The sequence below is a fragment of the Primulina huaijiensis genome, chromosome 2, assembly GCF_012295235.1.
Source record: "Primulina huaijiensis isolate GDHJ02 chromosome 2, ASM1229523v2, whole genome shotgun sequence".
NCBI lineage: Eukaryota > Viridiplantae > Streptophyta > Magnoliopsida > Lamiales > Gesneriaceae > Primulina > Primulina huaijiensis.
In genome coordinates, this window is record NC_133307.1 from 2,556,580 (window position 1) to 2,580,627 (window position 24,048).

A 24,048-nucleotide genomic window follows, 5' to 3' on the forward strand; every position below is an offset into this window, starting at 1 on the left:
GTTTCAATTTAAAAAATGAATTTTTTTTAACACAAGTGTAATTACTAATAGATTTTATTTTTGAGAATGGGAAAAGTTTTGTATAAAAACATATATGAGATTGTCTTACAGGTCAATTTTGTGAAAACGATCTCTGACCCGACCCAATATATGAAAAATATTATTTTTTATGTCAAAAATATTATTTTTTTAATATAGTTATGGACCTGGTCAACACATCTCAAAAATATATAATCGTGAAGTCGTCTTACAAGAGTCTTATATAATGTCATCATCTATATACCCAGATAATACATATAATACTTAATACTTATTTTTATTTTTTTTTATTGAACCGTATCTCTTAAAATAATCCAATTTTGTTTTAAAGAAGAAACATTATTAATTATTTTAAATAATTCAATATCTTTAAATTTCTTTTAAAAACAATTATATTTCGACTAAGTGAAATAAAAATATTATATTCAAGAGGGTGTCTTATATAAATATTATAACTTCTTGAATTTATATAACGCAAATTTATACTTTATCCTATGAACGGTATGCTCTGATTGGATTTCAAATACATGGATTACAAATGACTAGATATGCGAATGAATTTGAAATTGAAGCAAAAAATACATACTTGAGCGATACAAGAGATATCAAATCCTTCATTTTAATTTTGAGCCAAATGGATATAATGAATTTGATATGTGAATTTGAAATTAAATCCTTCTATCCGAATATGCAATCTAAAGTTTTGTAGTAGAATCAAGCCTTTTTTTCTTTGTGCAGTTTTGGTAAGAAAGAGGGAGAGAGTGACTACAAAGAGAAGTGTCACCCTCGTTTGGGGATTGCATATGAGTTTCACTTTCTTCGTTGTCGATGATGCTTTAATTGAGATTCGGAGAAAATTTTCAAATAAAAAATGAAACGAATTTTAACATGAAAAATTAATATTTTAAAAGGAATTATTTATTCTTACGTCCAATATACCACAAAGAAATCTATTTTTAAAATAATAAATTTTTGAAAAAGAATTACGTAGATTAAATGTGCATGGTTGAGAGTAGTCTATAATGAGTGATCTTTTGAAAAGTTCTCGTATGTCAAACTACTGATGTTGAGCCATTTGATTTGATTGACTAGATGAACTATAAAATAGGGACAACATATCATAATGGGTACTGTCTATGATAGAGACAAATTATCAATAGGAAAATTATATGATCGATCTCGAATTTGATACGAGACCGTACAACAGTGAGGCACGTCCCAACCAAAACTAATGAAACTAAAAGCTTGTTCCATTGGACCCAAATAAGTGCAACCCTCATGTAAACTCACACTTAGTGTGGGTTGCATGCTGCTACAAGTATAAACAGATAAAATCCCGTCTTAGCTAAAAGTTATTATTTTTTGCCTAGTGATAAGCGTTCGATTTTACAATTAATATTAGAGTCAATGTCACTAGTCTTATTTCTATGGATTGCAACGAGTGAAATTATTGAGAGAATGACTGTTGAGGTTGGGGGTGCAATAATTGACCTGCTAAGACCCTCAGTCGACATGTAACGCTTAGACTGTTGTATAGTTTAAAAGATTCAAGTTGTATCATTAACATTAGTTACAATTTTTTTTTGAATAAGATCAGTTGTAACTTTTAGTAAATTGCCAAACGATTAATTTTACAAACTTTTATGATACCATCGCACCCCTTTTTAAATCCTTTTTCCATTTCAATTCATTATTGTTTTACTTTATAACAAACGAACCAAAAGCACCTATTTTCGCACAAAATCACTGAATACATTTCATTGTTGTAACTTCTTTTGCAAATTTATTCAAGCATGTTGTAGAAGAATATTACTAGGGACTAAAAAGTGATTTTTTTTATTTTTATTTTTATTTTTTGTAAAGAGGATACGTGAAAATTTTAATTGAGATAAGAATAAAATTTTCAGAAAATGTGAAATATAGTGAAGAAAGAGGAAGATAACAACTGATCGGTTTCACAAGAATGGAACAAAAAACAAAGAATAGATGTGTAAAAAAAATAATTTTTTTTAAAAAAAAATCCCGTGTTTGTGTATAGAAGCGTGAGAAAGTATTATTCGTTTACTTTATTTATGGATCAGGTCAACTTATCTGAGGGATATAAATTTATGAGATTGTCTCACATGTGACTTCCTCGCCAAGAAATTATACATAGCTATTCGAGTGGAATGGATTATTCATTAACGTTTCTTTGGATTTTTGCAGTGTTATAAATGCGGCTAGGCGCCCCAAATTCTATCGTTTTTCTTCTATTTCTGCTGTCTTTTTTTTTTCTATATTTTGCTGTTAATTCAGCAGTAGAATGTTTTGCTCAAGATCAACATCACATAGCATCCAAAGAACCTGATTATATTCTTAAATATTTTTTCAGGTTATTATTACAATTAAGTGATTAATAATAGATAACAATGGCAAGTAATCTATCATCAACGGCACCCGTCACTCAACCCGAATATGAGCTTCTTAGGAGAAAGGCAAATTACATCATATGGGAGTTTGGGATGTGTTGGGACATCGTGTTCTTGCACTCAAGACGTAACGGAAGTTTAAAATTTTGTTCTTGGGCGTCGTGTGTTTAAAAACTTTCATAGGGTGTTTAGAATTATACATTTGCGTTCTTAACGCTTGGACTCCAAACTATTCCGATTTTTATGCGGAGATAGTCCTTCTTGTAAATCCATACTAACGGCTCTTCTCCTTTGATCGTCTAATTGGATCCACGATCAGAAACTGAATTTTTTGCTTGGATTGCACTAGTAATACCAAACAATTTGTGCGTTGAGATTGTAATCTCCGAATTTCCAAAAGACAGAGATGGAAGAACGGCGATTGAAGAACCAAAAAGAGACAATAATTTTTTATTTTTTCTTCCTTATATATGGCCGAGAGCTATTTGAGATTGGAGAGAATTTTTTCTTTTTTTTTTTTGTTTGTCAAAAATTAGCTTTTTATTATGAGTCCTAGTGGTGTATTTATAGAGTGAGGCTACTAATCTAATTAGGAGTCATTCTCCCACAAAGACTCTAATAGTTTCATTATATTAAAACTCTCATATAATTAATATATATAATGTATTTATTAACTTTTAATAACACATTATATAGTGATATCATATACACATATTTTATATCACCATATAAAATAAATATGTACATTAATTAAATTAAATAACTATTATTTAATTTATAAATTAACTCATTAGTTAATTTATTTCTAGACTTCTCTAGAACATATATGAGAATTTGTGCATGTTAGTAGTCACCACTACTAGCACAATCATTTAATTAGTAAATTCCAAATTCAGAAAAAAAAAATGATTCTGAACTCATTATAACCCCGATCGACGATCCGAGAGCGCCGATATACCAGGATACAAATCTTGTTCATATAATGAAAATTGAAAATTTCGAAGATCAAAATTTTCATTTACCAACTTTAGAACTTACCATATATGACAGTTACCATATTTGCCAGCTGCCAGTTTTAGTGAACTCCTTCACAAAACAGGCAGTTCCACTCTCCTTCCTTATTTAGCAATCACGCCAACTTCTATTTCTTCCATCATATGGAATCAACTCATAAACTCCTTTATAAGCTTCCTGTTTGATCTCCATCAAACTATAGTAGCCAAATTTTAACTCCTTGAAATTTGACTATATCAACGGGAATACAGAATTCGATACTTGTGTGACCCTCAATGGTTCAGGGATACAGTTAGCCGTGTGTTCACATCTCCATGTGATTCAGAATAACATTTATTCTTATTCGGGCTTACCCTAGTTAACCTCATTCTTTTCATCAACACCTTGATCAAGAATGTCAGAACTCATTTCTGATCCCAACCGTTGGACCACGGTAAGACCGCCTAATAGCTTCGCCCCATGATCCACTAGGTATCACTGATAGTGTCTGCAAGAACCTTTAGTCATGGTTAGCGTACACTACGGTCCCTTCAACACATATATCCCGATCGAATCTGCAACCATTGGTATATCGAGAGTTGCATATGAATTCGATAGCGATGTGATTTATCTTTGAGTAATAGTGTCATGGTATGCGCAACTGAGGAAACACCTTTCCAAACTGCACATGTCTTACTCCAGCCAGAGATTCCTTGCACTATTGACTCATCAGACCACATAGGATATCTTTACCCGTAGGTAAACGGTGAATCCCTGAATACAATGTATTTGCTCTTACGTATTTCGAAACTACACCCAACCTCGCCACCTGATGACCCTCGATGGAGTCGGCAAACGGATCAAAGTGCATGCTAATACGTATAGCCCTTACATTGTCCCAAGTCAAAGGACTAATGGTGTACAACCATAACTACGGACTATTTCACTCGATAAGTAAGAACCACTTGAACAGTCCGAGGGAGGGTTGTTTCAGTGCATCATCATATGATCACTCATCTGTGTGAATGGACATCTCTATGCCCTTATCAATGAAACATGGTGTTTACTCCACAGATGCTAGTCTCGAGCTCGAGCTATCTTTATCCTTGTTTTAGGTGCCTGAATCGACTAGAAACCTGTTTAGAATATACGATACGCTTCCTAATGAGTTTCATGATCTTACGTTGGGACGCAGACCTTATGTACCTATTGTATATTCAAGGACTTTATCTATGCAGCTTGCATGGGTATGCAAATAAAGTATAATGCTATAATCGAATAAAATCGTAAAATATTATTAAAATAAAGATTGTTTTACATCAGAGTCAATAAAACCGGAGCCACAAGTTTGCTTGTCGGGCACCTACTCTAACAGGATGTTGATTGATCATAAGGGTGTTCATTAAACGATTTACACCGAAAAAACCGACCGGACCATAAATTTCGATTTTTTTGGTTCGGTTTTTCGGTCGGTTATGATTTTGATTTTTTGTACTTTCGGTTTTTTGGTTCGGTTATCGATTTTTGAAAATTTAAAATCGAAAAAACCGAACAGACCATTTAAAGTATAATAAATAATAAAATAATTAATATAAGTATTTTAATAAATAATAAAATAATTAATATAAGTAATTTCATTAAGTTTAAAATTTTACCGCCTTGCCTTTCTTCTTTTTCATAATAGTTTGATATTTTAATTTCCCTACACATGAGGATTTTTGTTGCAGGAGTTGATGGATCCAATGCTGGAATTATTCACTATAAACATATCCAAATTCCAAATTACTTACAATTGTCATAGCTATATTTTTTTTTATTTTCTTCTGATGTTTGTGAGATACTTAACAAATTGGTTACAAGAATTATAGCTATACGTGTTTTTTATTACTTTATTTTGATATTTGTAAGATAATCAAAACCAATTTGATTGTGGTTTTTTATTATATTTTTTTAAAATTTATAACGTACAACTTCATTTATAACTAAATTTATTACACAAACCGTAATAACCAAACTGTAATACAAAAAAACCAAACCGGGCCGAATTAAAATGGTTTGGTTTAGGATTAGGCATTCGAAAAACCGTAAACAGAAAAATCGAACCGAAGTTTATTAAAATCGAACCAAACCGACCGTTGCACACCCCTAATTGATCATAAGAACCTTGAAAAATTTTAATGCGAGTTTTGTGCGAAAATGATGTCTGAGTAGAGTATAGGATCAAGGAGCGCATAGGAAATATACCCGGTGTTGCACTATTTTGCTAATCGCAAGTGTACGATACCAAGTTTTAGTACTCGATTAAACAAAGATATCGTTCTCACGGGGAGTGTATTTTAAAAATATATTAATTAACATAATTAGAATAATCCAACTTTATTTAGAAAATTAGAATGAGTTTTGTTTATTAGCTTCCATTTAAACTTTGATCAAGGACAAAAACTCGATTAAAATTTATGAAAAGAAGAATCTAGATGTGCGATTTCACTTAGTCTTCACTATATTAAATTAATATTGACATATATATTCATAAATTCAACCGTGTACTACCCAAGAATTCTCAAATATTCTTACTCATTTTCCCGAGTAATAAATAAGAATTAATTATCTAATATCGATTCTAATATTCTTATTAAAAATTATATATTAAAAAGTTTAACATCACAATAATTCTTATAATAAGATTGAATCTGAATCCGCGGCTCCGTCCCATGCGTCTTTGTTTCATTCCTCACTCTCGCTTCCCACATTTCTTTCTCCCCAAAATTCAGTGTATAGCGAATCCCTTTTTTTCAACGAGTGAGTCTTCTTTCTTTTATTTACCTCCAAGATCATCGAGAGCCCACCAAAAAACCCATTTGGATGATTTATTTTTTTCTGCAAAACCCATCGGGCGCTCCCAACTCGCGCTGCAGCGCATTGAGATCGCACGTGAGCGTGAGGAGATCTGTTCTGATGCATTCTGTTGGCCTTGAGGATGCATTCTGTTGGTCTTGAGGAGTGCTCGCGGTGCGCTCTGTTCTGCACGCCTGATTCATCCTGTCGCGTGGCTGTGTCGTGCTTCTTGCACTGTGGCGCAGTAGTTGCTGCCTTATGCTTCATTCTTTCTTCTTCGAGCTTCAATTTTCATTCCCTTGACCCCGATATACGTATATTTGCCTAAGTTCCTGCGATCGACTCAAACAACTACAAAAACACGTAAATTCGCTTGGAACTAGCATAGTCCATGCCAATTCATAGGGTAAGTTAAGTGCAAAACTTGCATTTATCACTTGGAAATATATTTATTTTAAGAATACCTCAATAAGTGCAAACATGTTATTAACAAAATAATGGAATAAGAAAATTGTAGAGCAAGTTGAATATTTTTCTCTAGAAGAAGAATAAGAAACTCCTAAAATTGAAGGGGATACATGGAATTAAAAAACATCTCCCACTTGACCACATGGATATTTATGCATTGGTGATTGCTACATAAAATGTACTTTAAAGTGAGAGTAAAGTGTTTCGCCAAAAAATATAAATGAGGCTCTTTTCAACTCATAAAATTCAACAATATGTCGGGAGATGGGCTTATGAAAATGAAATTTTATTCAATGCTCTTGATAATGATAACTTCAAGTGATTAATGGAGACAGTAGGTCAATTTGAACTAGGGTTCAAGTCTCCAACTTAATATCACCTTAGGGAGCTACTTTTGAAAGCCCAAGTTGAAAGAACAAAGTAATTGTTCAAGAAGCACGAAGAAGAATGTGCAAAGAATCTCTGCTCGATTATGACAGATGCATGGAATGATAGGAAAACAAAAGAAATATATTAAATTGTGTGTTAATTTCAAGGAGACTCATATATTTTTAGATTCTAAGGAGTCTTCAGACAAGTCACATATAATGGTGCTCACACACCCAACTTGCTAAGTGTAGCATTGAAGATACTTTTATTGACTACAAGTTCATATGGGTATGAGAAATTAAAGTGCATTTGAAAGAATAAGCTTACATTTTATTTAAAGTAAACTATTAATTTTTAAAGTGTATGCTTATGTTACTAACTATAATATTTACCTTTTTTTTGTAAATTCCTACAAAGAAAAGAAATAGGTTGGACGATAACAGGTTACACAATATAGTATTTGTCTAATTTAATGCTAGATTGTTGAACAAACAAAAAAAGATAAATAAAGGAATGTCGATGTCCTTCTTGCAAAAGATGATTCAAGTGCAAAAGTTAGGATTGTGGATGATGGGGAAGAAGATGAAGTTGAACCAAGTTTGGGACTTACTTGGAAAATAGTTGATGAAGCAACCAGACTAGATAAAATCTACAATCCTAGATCTTAAAGAAGATCTAGAGTGAAAGAACTTCATGATATTGAACATCCGAAGAAAAAGATGATGATCACAATACTTATATTGAGTTTGTGTCTGATGAAAAACAAGTTGGTTAAAATTATGGAGAAGAAGAAGTGAGTAGATTTGCGATATTCTAATAATTTTGAACGCATTTTAAATTTGATGTTATTGTGTTGAAGTTTTAGTATGTGATTTATTATGTTAATAGTGTGGAATCTGTTTGGCGGCGCCTAAGCGCTAAGTGCTGGTCTGACACTCGACTAGCGTTTAACGAATTTTAGAAGTTTGGATTTTTGTTTAATTTTCAAAGTCAATGCATTAAAACCCAATTTTGAAAAATTAGTGGATAAAAGAATTATTTTATAATTTAATTATTATTAAATTAATATATGAATAATAACAAGTTATTCAATTGATGTATATTTTCGAAAACTGGCCGTGAATATTCGAGTTTGTCGTATTCTAATTTTGTAAATGATAGAGAAAAATCAATGATGATAATCTCAACATGCAGGATTGTGAGAAACCTAATTAGGTTTCTCATTAGAAATCGATGGTGAAAGGAAAAAAATACAGTTTAAAGAATTCATGTGTAATTTAACATGATTAAAATGTTATTTTGATAAACTAACTCAATATAAGACTAAAAATGATTGTAATACTTTTCATAATGGCTATATTTAAACACAAAAACTCTTGTGAGACGGTCTCACAGATCAATTTCGTGGGTCGAATATCTTATTTGGGTCATCCATGAAAAATTATTATTTTTTATGCTAAGAGTATTATTTTTTATTGTGAATATCGGTAGGGTTGACCCGTCTCACATATAAAGATTCGTGAGATCGTCTCACAAGAGACCTACTCATATTTAAATAATTTTAGAGTATAAATAAAACTTTTTTTTCGATTCAATAATCTAGCACAATCAATTTAGGTATAGTTTGGTAAACTGGATATGACAGAGATTGATAAATAATCATCTTTATCCCATGTTTGGTATCTTTTTAGAAAGTCTATGATAATATCATGAGCCCGTGATAAATAATTTTATACAAGGATAAAATATCCTTTTTATGATATGTGATAATTTTAATTTAATGATAAAAAACACCACAAATGACTTAATTGCCCTCAATATATAAAAATCCCAAACCCTATCGTTTGATATGGAAACTCGGTTTGGAACACGTTGGATTTTTAATTTGTTAATTGTAGTAATTTTGGTTTTTTAGAAAATAACCAATATTAGTTTATTGTGTTTCAAATTTTTTGAGTACTTCGTTTGTTTTATAAGTGTCACATGTAGTTCTAAATTTAATAAATTACATAATTTTTTTTATTTTTCTTTCTTTTTTGCCATAAATTTATAAAAATAAAATGATATTTAAATTGTCAAATAAATTTTTTAAAATTATATTTAAATTGTAACGCAGATTTTGAATTATAAAATTTATTGTGAACAGATAATTATTAACTCAAGCAACAACTTTGAAATTATAACATTTATTATGATAATGTTAATTTTGTCGCTACAATCTAATATATAAATTTAATCACTCTTATTAAAATCATATCAAACATTAAGGCTCCGTTTGGTAGGTATGATAGGATAAGTAAATGATTAATAATTAGAGTGATTAAAAAATGAGATATGTGGATTAATAGTATGGTGGGATAAATAACATGGTGTTTGGTATGATTTTAAAATGATGGATTAATTTTGTAAATTTTATTGTAATGACCAAAATGCCCCAAATGCTAATTAAATATATATTCTTAAAATAATTGAATAGATAATTAAATATTTATAATTATAATTTACATTTATTAAAATTAATTTAAATATATTTATTAGAAATATATTTGAAAATATTACGGTAATCATTAAATATAATAAATTAGAATTTAATAAATACTTATTTTCATAAGAGATAAGAGGATAAAAATGTAATTTGTGGTGGGTTGATAACTTATCCCACTTGATTTGTTAGATTAATAATCAAATGATTAATCATAAAATTAGGTTTTAAACCTGGTCAAAATGATTATTAATATTATCTTAAAATTTTAACCAAACATTATATAAGTATGTGATTATTCATATATCTTTCTTTAATCACATCAACCAAACACACCCTAAATATAATATCCTACATCTTATTTATCCTTAACTTATCCTTATATTATATATCACATGTTTATCCTATTATGTGTATCAAGCTATACCTTAAATATTAATCTATCTACTAGTAACGTTAAATAGCTATATTTTATTTAGTTCACTATATTTTTGCAAACATTCATTTTAGACCGTCTCATTAGTCAATTTTGTTAGACGAATATCTAACCCGACTCGATTCATGAAAAAATATTATATTTTATACTAAAATTATTAGTTTTTATTTTAAATATGAATCGAGTTAACATTACTTACGAAAATAAATTTGCGAAACCGATGATTTTTGTTTTTATTTTTCTTGTTCAATTTTGATGTTTAATGAGCAAGCGGTTGGACTACTGATTTAGCCCAATATATGATATATCCAACCATCTCCATTCATGGATTTTATTTAAATTTAGTATTCAAAATAAAATTACAATCAAACATATATAAATCAACCTACTAATATATGTTTACTAGCTACTTCTTCAGAGGAGGTTTTTTGTGAGACGGTCTCACGAATCTTTATCTGTAAGACGGATCAACCCTATCGATATTTACAATAAAAAGTAATACTTTTTCATGGTTCACAATAAAAAGTAATACTTTTTTTTAAAGATGACCCAAATAAGAGATTCGTCTCACAAACTACGACCCGTAAGACTGTCTCACACAAATTTTTGCCATTTCTTCACTTGTTTATTTTATTTTTATTGCACTTATTGAACAAGAAATTACATAAAATATACTGATAATTTAGTAATAATTTTTTTAAATGTTTTGGGCAAATAAAAACGAATACACACGAGAGAAGATGATAAAAAAAAAAAGGGTTAGTGTGAGTCACGTGCACGATAAAACCTGTCAAATTCCACTAAATTTTTGGTGAAAAATAAGATTAAAATTAACAATATTTTTTCTTTAATCTAAATCATCAATCCCAAAAAAAAAAAAAACAAAAAAAAAATCTCTCCAAATTCTGATATCTTGGGTACAAAAGATTTTATATATATATATATATATCCTTCGTCATCATCTGTCATTTTAAAAGTCTTACCTTACTTATATCAAAAATCATATGCAAATCCGAATGCAAATAAAGAATGTATTTAAGAAGTTTGAATACTCAGCCATTTATAAGGTAAACCTACAAAGATAATGTTTCTTCAAGATGCAATTTTTACTATAATATAAACATATCAATAATATGACATAATAATCATATATCTCCAGCATGCAAATTGCCTTCCGTTTGGTATGTCCATTCGCATTTCTTTGATCGGAGAAATCATTTTCCCTTTTAGCAGTAACTACCGATAAACTATATATTACCATACATTTCCAAGATTCCTTCTTTGTATAATTTTTTGGGTGCCGTTTCATTATTTTTTAGTTTTTGTAACATATATTTTCACATCATGAGAAGAATCTTCCATTTTCTTGAATATTGAATGCATCTGGGTATATATTTCGCAGATCGAAATGATATTTTTGTTTAGGAGACGTTCGAAATGGCTAAAAAAAAAAGTACCGATCTTGAAATATGAACTTTCTTGAACAGACTGAAAAAAAAAAATCGGTTTTTGAGATACCCACGTAGGATTCTTGGAAAATGCCCCGCAAATCTGACTGGTGGAATCTGAAAACTCGTCAGAGGAAAAGGGCTGGATTGGATTGTATAGAATAGAATAGACTTCTGGATCTTTGTAAATGCATGCGCTATCGAGGGATTTTTTCCTTATCAAAACTGTATATCTTGTAGTAATTGCTTGTCATTTCTTTTAAATGTCAGCTAAAGATTACATAGCCGGCATAGTGTTGCAGTATATACAGTTCATTTATATTCTTCTTACATGTAATAACCACAGAGAAGTACTGATTCTATGGGTTTAGGTTCTATATTTGCTTACCTCTAAAAGGCTCTTGCATTTAACTGTTGTACATTGGAAATATTTTGAGATCTTGTTACTTCATAGAAACCAATGACCCCAAAATGTTATAATATTTTGTGTGGTTTTTGCCCTTCTACAGGTTCAATTAATGTTATTTGAGTTCCATTTAATTTTTCTTCTGATTCACCTTGAGTGGAAAAAGTTTATTAATGGGATTTGGTGCGTGGGGATGAGCAAAAAATTGGTTAAAACAAGAATATTCATGTATTTATTTGAAAAGAGTTTTTTTTTACTTTTCCGTATGACAAGAATTTTTTGGTGATGATGAAGAATTGATTGCTGAGGCAGCTAGAGTAGTGTACTTTGTGCTTCTCTCGGGCTTTGTTGATTTGCTATTGGGAGTTAATTTATTACTAAAGTGGGGTAGTTGCATCCTGCAAGTGTATTTTAATTTGCATTTATATATCTCAGATGAAATATGGTATTTGCTCTCCTTTGTTCTATTGAGTGCAGACAGTTATACACATTCTCTGTTCCCTCTGGCTGTTTCTTGTGGCCTTCTGCCTGCATTTCAAGTCTGTGTTTTGGGACTTTGTCTCTTTTTTCTTGAATGCATTTTACATACCTTAATGTATTCACATCTGCAATGATATAGTAATTTTTAACATTGGCTCTTGCTTAATGGCTAGTGTTTCACGAAATTTGTCTCTTTTCTTGGTTGAGACATATTTTTATTCTATTCTTACAATAAGTCATAATTTTGGATCCTCTGCACTTACGCATGAATGCAGTTAGGACTTAGAACTCTTCTGTCTGCGTTTCAAGTCTGTGTTTTGGGATTTTTGCCCCTTTTTCTTGAATGCATTTTATATACTATAATGTATTTACATATGCATGATTCATAGTAATGTGTTAACTCGTGCTTAGTGGCTAGTGTTTCATGAAATTTGTCTCTTTTCTTGGCGGAGAAATGTCTTATTCCATTCTTGTAACAGTCACATTTTTGGATTCTTTGAACCTGTGTTTGGATGCAGTTTAGACTGTAGAGAAAGTGAAGTAGATGATGGTAGAAAAAGGAATGTTGGAGGGAGGTGAAAGTGGCAAGATGGAATCATCCTCTGCTGCAGACAACTGCCAAACAGCCCCTAGTTTTCATTCCTACCCACCTCCATTGGCCACATATGATGATGTTTTCATCTCACGAGAGCTATTTATGGAGACTTTAAGGAAGTTGCATGCTTCCATGGGAACTAAATTCATGTATGTTACTCTTATTTTGTCTCTATTTGGAAGTTTTCAGGTTCCTTTAACCTTGTTCTACCCATGTTTTTCTCTGACATGTAACTTTATCCCATATCGGGCTTGAAGATCACTAGTACCTCTAAGTTGCTATGGTGTGTGCGCTGATTATTTGATGCAGAATTGCCCCGACTGTTGAATACATGCACAGATTCTACCGAATCTTCGTTTGCCTTAGGAATCTGCAACTGTTTTCTAATCATGTTCCCGCTCTTATTCACTGATTTCACAACTACATTAACTTGGTTGTTAATATGGTTTTCAGGATTCCCGTTGTTGGGGGGAGGGACTTAGACTTGCATCGCCTCTTCATGGAAGTCACTTCTCGTGGTGGCATTGCAAAGGTTAGGTTGGTCTCCGATTTTGTTGGTTCTAAGTCAGCATGCTAAGGAAAACATGTGATTTGGTTCATTTTCTTCTATGGTGGTTATACCGTACCTAGCTTATCCGAAACCATAAATAATCCAGAGAGTCATAGACGCAAAGAAAAAGTTTCCTTGATAAGTAATTCATGTGCACACATCCTGATATTAACCAGAACCAGCTCTCCTGTTAATGTGAAATAAAATCAATCTTTTTACACACACGTTTAAGCATCACTGTAGCTTGATCTTAGAATAAGTTTTGAAAAATCAACTGCTTCATTAGTGAGTTAATTGGCTGATCACTTAGAAGAAAACTAAGCTTTTGTTCTATTATTTACCAAGATTTCTTTATCGATGCTCGACTTGTACTATACAGGTTGTAAAGGAGAGAAAATGGAAGGAAGTTACAGCTGCTTTCAACTTTCCTTCCTCAGCGACGAATGCTTCTTTCATACTTCGAAAGTATTATGTCTCGTTGATTTACCACTACGAACAAATCTACTTCTTTAAAGCCACATGTTGGACTCCTTCAGCCACTGGTCCGTTTCTGTCCAACTGTCTTTTTCTTGATTTTTAGAATATTTTTCTTGATTTAAAGACGTATGCGTGCATATACTGCAGATGCTTTTCAATATGTATCTTCAAGTGCTGCTCCACCGCTAGGTTCAGCTGAACAAACTCATGCAACTCCAGCAGCACCAGTGCCCGGAGGTTTTTTCTCATCTCTGTTTCTACACAATTCTTGATCATTTTCTTTTGGATAATTCCTTAACGAACGTAACTCCATATGAGCTTATGTGTTTCGGAATTTAGTTAGCATGGAATTCCTCTTTTCATCTTAAGCTTATCCGGCATTTAAAGATTCTGCTTCATTTTGGTCCAACATCAAAACTTTTAGTTCATGTCATCCCATTTTGACACAGGAAAACGGGGACATGGTCTTAGAACAGAAGATTAAAAGTGTAATTTTTTTGGTGATTCTACAGAGTGACAGGAATTACCAAGTCATTTCCATCTGAAACATGTTCAAATCATTGTGATATTGCTAATTCGCATAGATCCTTCATTTTCTTCATCATTGACAAGGAAGTTTTTGATTTATTTACATTCTCTGAACTACCGTTTCTTTTACCTCTGGATGATCTGCAGTCTCAGTTGCACTATCAGCTGGTACCCCAGTTTGTGGGGTGATCGATGGAAAATTCGAGGGTGGGTATCTTGTTACAGTAAAATTTGGTTCAGAGGAATTCAAAGGGGTTCTTTATCAAGTACCCAATAAAGAAGCATGGACTACTCCCAGCCATCAGAACTGGCCCCAAAGTCAGAATGATTTTGTTCATAATACGGACGGTTCCAAGACGAAACTGGGGGCTCCACGTCGTAAACGCAGGAAGAAATCCGAAATGAGGAAGAGGGATCCTGCTCATCCCAAGCCTAACAGAAGTGGTTATAACTTTTTCTTTGCCGAGCAGCACTCCAGGCTGAAACCACTTTATCCTGGAAGAGATAGAGAGATAAGTAGAATGATTGGGGAATTATGGAACAAGTTACAAGATCCTGAAAGAACCGTAAGTTTGATATCCCATTCTATATATGCGTGAATAGCCTTATTCAACTGAAAAAAAAAAGTGCTTTTCTAGCAACAGCGGATGGTTATTTTCGCAAAGCAAATATGGATGTGTAGTAGTTGCTAGAGAGTTCATTATGTACAATATCATATCAAACACAAATAGCTTGTAATCTCTATGTGTAGTCTACTTTGGTTGCTGTATTCTAAAATAAATTTTTTTCTCATATTCCATGTGTCATCAACGGGATTATATAATTCCCTTTATCGCTCGTTATGTGTTTAAAGCATGAAATATGATAAAAGGTCTCTATAATCTTGTTAAATTCAGGTTTATCAAGAGAAGGCAAACAAAGACAAGGAAAGATACAAATTGGAGATGGAAGACTACAGGGAAAGATTAAGGACAGGACAAGTTACCAGCAACGCATTACCTATACAGCAGCATCCTCCGATACCAGAAGCTCACTCAGTGGATTTTGACAGCAACCTCGACTTGGAAGGTGGTGCTACATCAGCTTACAGGAACGATCATGAAACCAGTTCCGATGAGAGCGACAAAAGTGATTTGGAAGAGTATGACAAGGATTCGGTTTTCGGAGCATATTCAGGAGCAAATATGGATTTGAAAAATGTGGATATTGAAATCTTGGCTGAGGAAGAGGCGTTTGAGATGCAAACAAGACTAGAGAAAAATACGGGGGACGTTGCAATGCAGGGAAAGGAGGAGGTGTTAACAGGTGGTGAGGATGGAGTATCAGTTCCTACTGAAGAGAAAGAATTGATGCCATTGCCCGGTAGTACTAGTGGTAATGAATGAGATCTTATTGCCATTGCCCGGGCAGTAACCATTCTTTCGTTAAGAGTTCCGCGCTTTCCTTCTTTGAACCTTTTAAATGATGGATGTGAGATTTCGTTATGTCATAAGTATCCAGATAATTAAGATGAATTTCGAATATTTGGATTCCAAATTATGTAATCCAAACGCATAATCTGAGAACAGAAAATTCATCTTTCAAATCATATGCATTTTGATTCAATGTTAGTGCATTTGAAGTCTCCATCAAAGCATATCATTTCAAATTCATCTACAGAACGAGAAAATGGCCTAATGCATAGGCAATATGCTTAACTTACGATGGAAGTATAAGAAAAATGTTATGGTCGCATTCGGATTGATTAAGCTGTATATATTGGATGGAAATAATATAAACATTTCAAATCTCTTCATTTTGGAAAATTCTAAAGGTGCACTTGGTAATGGATTTGCTTATACATTAGTAATACAAAGTAAAATGAATTTTAAATGACAGAGTGAACTTGAAATTCGTCATTATTAACATGTAAGGGGTGCATTTAAAGTTTATGATCTTACTTCTCTAAACAAGAAAAATACATTTGAAATTCATCTATCCAATCGCAACTTAAAATCATTTGAAATAGTTCGAGCTCGAGTTTAATTTAGACCCTTGTATTTGTGTTCGAGTAATCTCCTCCTGTACGAGGGAGAGTGCAAGGGTTGATCATTGATGTCTCCGGGTGGCCACAAAAATGCTATCATGAATGATTACTTTCAAAACCAATGCCAACTTTGTTACCAAATAAATTTAGATTAAGAAATATAAAATAAAAATCTTATGCTTCTGTCTGATACAGAAATGTTCTCCTTTCCATGCTACACCACAGAGGAAATTTTACCAAGGTCTATTGCCATGTTAATGGTGCAAACAAGTCGAACTGACACACGAGTTTTTTTGGTTTAAAAAATATTTAATTCGTATTTTAAATTATCAATTCAAGCTAAAAGTCGATCATGTTTTAAACTTTTTTCCATATGAATTCAAGCTCAATTATTTTTGCTCGATAACTTGCAAACCACTCACAAGCTTTAATACTTTATTATATAATAAAATATTAAATAAATGTATTCAAATATTTCAAATACATATCTTTGAACAAAACTCAAGAAAACTATAAATAGCTCGAGCTCAAGCATATTATCAAAAAATCAGAGTGCAGACAGCAAGTCATAACTATCCAGGTTTTTCAACTTACCCATTTCTTGTCTAAAACCAGGAATTGCATCTTCGTCCAAATGAAGTAAAACCTTGACCATCCCACCACCCTCTTTCCCCGGCAAGAAAAAACAAGGTTCCGTACTGCCCAACAGGCGCCTCGACAAAGGCACCACCGCAACAGGGCCGCCCCATCCAAAATCCATAGTTGAATGACCCAAATGCCGCCAATCAGTGAACCCGCTCACTCTCGGCCCGGCCGTGACGCCTTGCGCATAATGCAGTTCCTGGAAATCGATGAAGGAACGTACATATTCATCGGTGGCGTTGAGCTTGCTCTTCTTGATTGAATCTGCGGTTTTCCATATGGGCTGCTCCGCTACATCTTTGGCAAGAAGGGGGATGTAAATTGGAACACAGCCATTACCCCAGTATCCATTTGGCAATGGCGGATTGACTATTTTTCTTACATTAATTGAATATGCGAAGGTGACCCTTTCTTCTCCAGGGACTTCACTGGATTTTGTCCTGATCCACGTATTATAACCAGTTTATAACTATAATAATGACCACAAAATCTTGATAATAGAAAATTTACCTTGCGCGCCATATAAAAGCACCCAATGCTTCAAAAGTGGTAAATTTTATCCCGGATTGCTGGTATAACAACCCTTTCAGATTATACAACCAGTCTTCTTTCACATTAAAGCATTCTTTCAACGCCCGTTTGCCGGAATCCAAATAAGGGGAGAATCCCCTGTCGAACTTCAAGAACTCATCAATCCGGAATTCAACACGGGCTGGCTTTCTTGGTCCGAGTAAAGTGGACCGGTTCCAGACCGGATCAGTCGTGATCCGACCCGAACCACTCGCTAACTCTGCCATGGCATTGAAAAACAAGGTCGCTCCAAGCCCATCGCAGATTGCGTGGTGTATGGCTGCACCCAGAACAAACCCGCCACACCCCGAATCTTGTCACCTGCAAGTACCGATATTTAGTAAATTCAGTCGGGTGATCGTAATGAATTCAGTAATTTAAATAAGTTATCGACCTGCAACATCATAGGTTGGATCACGTCTTCATTTGGATTCAGGTTCGGCACCAACTGTTCTGTAAGCTCGTTTTCCGATTCACCATCAAGGTAATCGATGGAGCTCAACTGGCAGTCGACCACCGCGCTAACCACCGGCACTCCATCACCCAGGTGGCAATGCAATTCAAGAAGGCCATCTTCGGCGCGGCGGCGGAGTTTCCCAGCAAACGGGTAGTATGGAACGAGGGCGGCAGACAGCGAGACAGTTATAACTTGGAAAGGGTGTGGAGGTTGTTGTCGGGGGTGGTGGTTGGCGTAAACACGAAGATAACGGAGTATGACGTCATTGTTTCGATCTAAGTCGAGGTTCGATAGAGGTAGGATTTGATCGCCGTCAAACGGCGGTTTGCTGGGCGGTACTACGGCGGTTTCTTGGATGTGGACTTGCATTCTTTTGTGAAAACGGGGAATTAGGTGGTGGATTAAGAGAGCTTGAAGAAGGTGACGTGGATATATTGTCACCTCATGTATGTCTGTTAGAACTCTATTATTTTATTTTTATTTTTATTTTTATTTCTTCTTTTTATTATTAAATTTCTTCTTTTTATTATTAAATTATAACATGTATTATATAAATTTACAATAATTTCTAATTTCAGTTTTTATAATACCTCTGAAATTGTATAATTAGCAGTGATGCTCATCAAATAGTACACTATTTGGATCTAATATTGATGTTTTTAAAATAGTAGCATAATTTTTGTTTTATGTCGATGATCTTGAAATAGCATAACGTTGTTTTACAATTTTGACATATCTAAGTTATAAAATAATTAATATTCTTGAAAATTATTACCTTGATAGAATAATATTGATTTAGGATCTAACATAATTTTATATTTTTAGGTCCAGTTTAGTTAGTAATATTAAGGTTGGATAAATTATTAATATTTTGTTTGCTTTGATTTTTAAACTTGACATTGACTATTTTTTTTTTTACAACTTTCGCTGTTTGTGTTGGAGAAGAGATCCAGTCATAGAAGAATGATAAAAACTATCCGACAACACCAGAAAAGAGTAATGACCTAAATACTCCTGATTTTAAAAAATCAAATTTGCAATTGTGTCTTCTTTACGTCATTCTCCTAATTTCTTCAGTAGACTCTTGCCATTGACCGCTGCTGAAGAAATTCGAAACCGACAGGGGAGTACCAAATCCTCATTTTTTGTAGATTAATATCTGATCTTGTTTTCACAGGTTGCTCTTGCTCTCTTCCACTGGATCGAACGTTTTTTTGTAGATTTGGGGAGGAAAAAACTTTAATGGTTAATAAATTAAATATTAAGATGAAGGGTATTTTGGTCATTAATGCATTTATCTTGATTTTATCCATCTCACTAATATCACACCACACATGATATTATATATCCCTCAAATTATATATCTTATCATATCAAACATTTATCAATCAAATTATTAATCATTTAATTATCACTTCCTACATATCAAGCGAACCCTTAAGGAATTATGATTAAAGATTGATAATATTTTTTATGAATATTGATTAGAATATATATTCATCCTGTTTTTAATTTTCTTATCGTATTTTAACATGCTTGTTTAGTATTTTCCGTCCTTTTGGTTTATATCTGGATTTTGATTTACTTTATTATATATAATATATAATATAATATAATAAATAAATTATACTTTGATCAATTGAAATAATTGATCATATTTTTCTGCCTTCTTTATATTTTATAGAAAGATTAGGATAAACATAAATATTTTTGGTGCAATCATAAATATTTGATTGCTTCATAAATATGGTAATATAGGTAGATTTGAATCAATTGAAATATTTAATTACACTCTTCTCAAGCTATAAGTTTAGTATTAAATTCTTAAATAACTAATTAAGCTCTAGTTGAAGTTTAAAATTTTAGATTCCTTTTTTTAGGCCTTAATAATTATAAATTGTCTTGTTTCATTCTTATATTACATTTGACAACCAAATAAATGATTTGTTACATAAAAGATATATGTCAATGTTATTTCTTATATGATTGCATAGTAAAATTGATAATACATGGTTGTTCTTGCATAATTTGTTATATCATTTAACCTATTAATTTTTTACAATGGTAATATAATTTAATTCTATAAATGCCATTATTTTAATTATATTTTATTTATATGGTGGTTGTTATGACAAATATAACCAAACTTAAATTTGAAACACTTGATTTAACAAAAAAAAATTGTTTGTCATGGATTTTGGATGCCAAAATTCATCTTGTCTCTAAGAGTTTGAGAGGTACGATAAAGGAAAACAACAAAGAATCCCTGCATAATCGTGCAAAAAAAAAAACTTATTTTCCTTCGTCGTCATCTCGATGATTGATTAAAAGTTGAGTATCTCATTATAAAAGACCACAAAACTCTGGAAAATTTTTAAAAAAGATTGTCTATCATAGTACCGTAGTTCTCCCAAGAGTCTGTTATGAATGAGTTCATCTTTGCATGCAAGATATAAAATCTGTAAACGATTATAACTCTACTTATTCAAGATCAGTATCAAGCTCAAACTTTGTGGAGAAAAAATTACTGATTAAGATTTATAAGAAAAAAATTTCTCCACTTTTCATGCATCAAATGTTCTTTTGTGACAGCAATATCGTAAGCATGGATTTAAAAAATACTCCAAGCTTATCTCATGTCGAACTAAATAATGAGCTACTCATGTAAAATTATCAACTGTATGCAACTAGCTCTATACCTTTCTCTGAAACAAATGCAACGTCACTCTTTGAAATGAATGCTAACTCAACTCAAAATCATAAAATGGAAGAAGTTGTGGTTATATATGGTTATGGTCATGGTCAAAGAAAATGTTATCAACAAGATGAAAAGAGATGTAAAACAAACCACCGCAATGAAAATCTAATAATGGCTTCAACAAAAAATCTAATAATGAAAAAAACAAAAGAGAAAAACTCGAAATAATATGGACATAAGTGTTTCAAATGTGGAATGAAAACGCATTGGTCTTGTACTTATCGTCCGACGAAGCATCTTCTGGATGTCTACCAAAAATCGATCAAAGGAAAAGGAAAATAGTGATAAAATTTGTTGATGATGATCCAGTTGACATAATTCACTTGGATATCTCTGATTTCTCTGCTAATTCAGATTAAAAAAAATATTTATAACTTGATTGATGGTGATGTGATAGAGAAATTTAATATTTCACTTTTGATTATAATGTTTTATCCTTTCTCAAAGTTCAAACTCCTTATAAGTTGTTATTGATGTTTCAAGAAACTATGGAATAATTGTCTTTTCATTTAGTGTCCTTTCGAATATCAATATTTTTTTTTCAATTGTAATTGAAATTAACATTTTGAATCTTTATTAATAAAATGTTCATTTATACATTTTGGATTTAAACAATATACATTTTGGATAATATTTGCAATAGACATAAACAATGACGAGCATATATAAATGAATGCGCAAACTAGCTAGAATAGGATATAAAAATATGGAGAGTTAGCAATATTATCATTTTTGGTTGCAATGTCTAGGTTCGGAGTGTAAGCGTTTCAAATCTGTTTAGAGGTACATAAGTATAGAGATATACAATGAGTATACCTTCTTATATGCTGCGTATATATTTGTTAATACTTGATGTGCGTTTAATTTTTGTCATGATATATATGATATATTTCATATCATGCTATCACGTTGAGATTGTTATCATGCGAGATAAACCTTGATTGAAAAGGGCCGCACAACCCATTGTCTTGGACGATTGGGTACCAGAAATCATTCACTTATCTGAGTGACAGCGTGCTACAGCGACACATGACATTATAGATCCACGCCCTAATTGAGTGTGGGAGCCACCCACTATTATGAAACAGCAGACTACACACTCAGGCGCTTCTAGACTGAGCATGTGATTTGATTATTTGATCCCTAATTTTCCGGAGCATATTTTCACGCTTCATCATATGGTTTGTATATTTGAATTTATGTATTTAGAATTAGGTCGCGCATGTCTTTGTTTTTATCTTTGACACCTCATTCCCATGAGACAATCTTAGATTGGACGAACCAGACGAACGTGGAAGCGAGTGGATATGACACGAGTTATGTCAGCGGGAGGTTTATCAGTTGTTCATTTGGATTTTAATTTATGCATGTTATTCCGATTGAGTTGTATGAATTTTCAAGTTATTTGTTTAAACAGACTTCTTATGGATTAATGTTTGGATATGATTTATGCTTATTTAAGCTTTAATTATCCATGCATTTGTTAATGATAACGTTTCGGATAAGGACGCTACGATATGTTAGTAAATCTAGTAGAAATCTGGTTAGCTTTAAAGATATTCGACGAAATGGATATCATATTGAAACATTGAATGACAATAATATTGAACACACTTGCATTAAATCTACTATAATTGGCCAAAAGCAAAAAGGAAAGATTGCGTGTACTTTCTTCTGAGATGTATAACACAATAATAAAAGCAGATGATGCAAACACAATCACAAGCTAGAAGTTTGTTGACAAGTAAAGTATCATGTTTTGGAATGACCGACTTTGGGCACCCTGAGATAACAATGATGTGAAGAATAATAAATAATTCACGTGGACATACATTAAGACATTATTGGTATGCATGAATAAGGTGAGAATGAAATAAGCATTCTCAACCTTGTTCCATTTTTGTGTTTGGTACACTGAATTCTCATTCCCATTGGAACGCTGATTCTCAATTCCCTGGGAATGTAGATTCTCTTCCTATTACTAGTTCATACAACCGTCGCTAATTATTAACGGGTAAATCAAAACCGGCGCCAATTGCGACGGTGTTTTGAAAAACCGTCGCCATGTAGCGACGGTTTTGAAAAACAGTCGCAATTGTTTAAATAGCGACGGTACTTGCGCAAATTTAGATCGGCGACGGTTTTTCTTAACCGTCGCTATATGGCGACGGCATAGCATAAACCGTCGCTATTAGCGACGGTAAAAGCCAAAACAGTTGCTATTAGCGACGGTTTATGGAAACACCGTCGCTAATACTCTTTTTAAAAAATTTTCTATAAAGATTCGCGTTCTCAGTGTGTTGGTTAAGGTCATGAATTTTTAGCTTGTAATGCAGGTCGTTTTCTAGCTGATTTTTTTGCGTGCACAGTGCTACAAAATCTTCTAAGGTCAGATTTTTAAGTTTTTTTTGTAGATTTATACATAATTTAATTAGTTTTTGTTGCATGTTATTTAGAAATTATATAATATATATTGCATGTTNAGATATATGTAAAAAAAAAAAAAAAGCATGATTTATCAATCATATATAATGAAAATAAATTTGAATTAAATATATTATTAATCAATGTTGGGCTAAAACAAAAATCAATAAATAAATATTGATGAAAATCTTGAAGAAACATTATGCAAAATAATAATGGATTCAAATCAGGATTCTGAATATAGTAATGATTCAGAAAATATTTCAGAATTATATGATTCAGAAGAAATTCTTGAATCAGACATTTCAGATCAAGAAGAATGTAATAATTGTATACAAAAAAAATATTGTATAAATCATTTAAATGAAAATGATGATACAAAAGATGAATTTTATAAACTTATGTCTCAATTTCAAGATCTTAATATTAATGTATTAACTAATAGTAATATTTTAGAATTTCTTAAAATGATTAAGGATCCAATCTTAAAACCTACTATTATAGATCAAATGGAAAATACTGCTTCAACCAGTAGCAATAATATTCTTGTTAAACAAGAACAAGCTTATTTAATTAAAGAAGTAAAAAATCTTTTACATTAAAATATAGTAATCAAAATCTAGTTACTATATATGATTTAATAAAAGTGATTAATAA

The 24,048-nt window shown here is 32.2% G+C and overlaps 2 protein-coding genes across 2 annotated transcripts; one reads left to right on the top strand and one right to left on the bottom strand.

Annotated features, from left to right (window-relative positions):
• Nucleotides 1-11,116: 11,116 nt before the first annotated feature.
• LOC140963967 (high mobility group B protein 15-like) lies at nt 11,117-15,968 on the top strand. Its single transcript, XM_073423449.1, has 7 exons — nt 11,117-11,211; nt 12,883-13,108; nt 13,413-13,491; nt 13,889-14,051; nt 14,134-14,223; nt 14,662-15,080; nt 15,411-15,968. The coding sequence occupies exons 2-7, from the start codon at nt 12,909-12,911 to the stop codon at nt 15,897-15,899; spliced, it is 1,440 nt and encodes a 479-aa protein (XP_073279550.1). The 5' UTR covers nt 11,117-11,211; nt 12,883-12,908; the 3' UTR covers nt 15,900-15,968.
• A 1,024-nt stretch (nt 15,969-16,992) lies between these two features.
• Nucleotides 16,993-18,644, bottom strand: LOC140963973 (tetrahydroanabasine acetyltransferase-like). Its single transcript, XM_073423456.1, is given in 4 exon segments — nt 16,993-17,622; nt 17,693-18,060; nt 18,062-18,073; nt 18,147-18,644. Coding segments are annotated over 4 exon segments (1,347 nt in total). The 5' UTR covers nt 18,579-18,644; the 3' UTR covers nt 16,993-17,087.
• Nucleotides 18,645-24,048: the final 5,404 nt, after the last annotated feature.

Excerpts from the sequence above, each read along its gene's own strand:
- LOC140963967 (XM_073423449.1), top strand. The coding sequence starts at position 12,909 with ATGATGGTAGAAAAAGGAATGTTGGAGGGAGGTGAAAGTGGCAAGATG. Across the intron at positions 13,109-13,412 it reads TCCATGGGAACTAAATTCAT|GATTCCCGTTGTTGGGGGGA; the intron begins GTATGTTACTCT and ends TATGGTTTTCAG. Across the intron at positions 14,224-14,661 it reads AGCAGCACCAGTGCCCGGAG|TCTCAGTTGCACTATCAGCT; the intron begins GTTTTTTCTCAT and ends GATGATCTGCAG.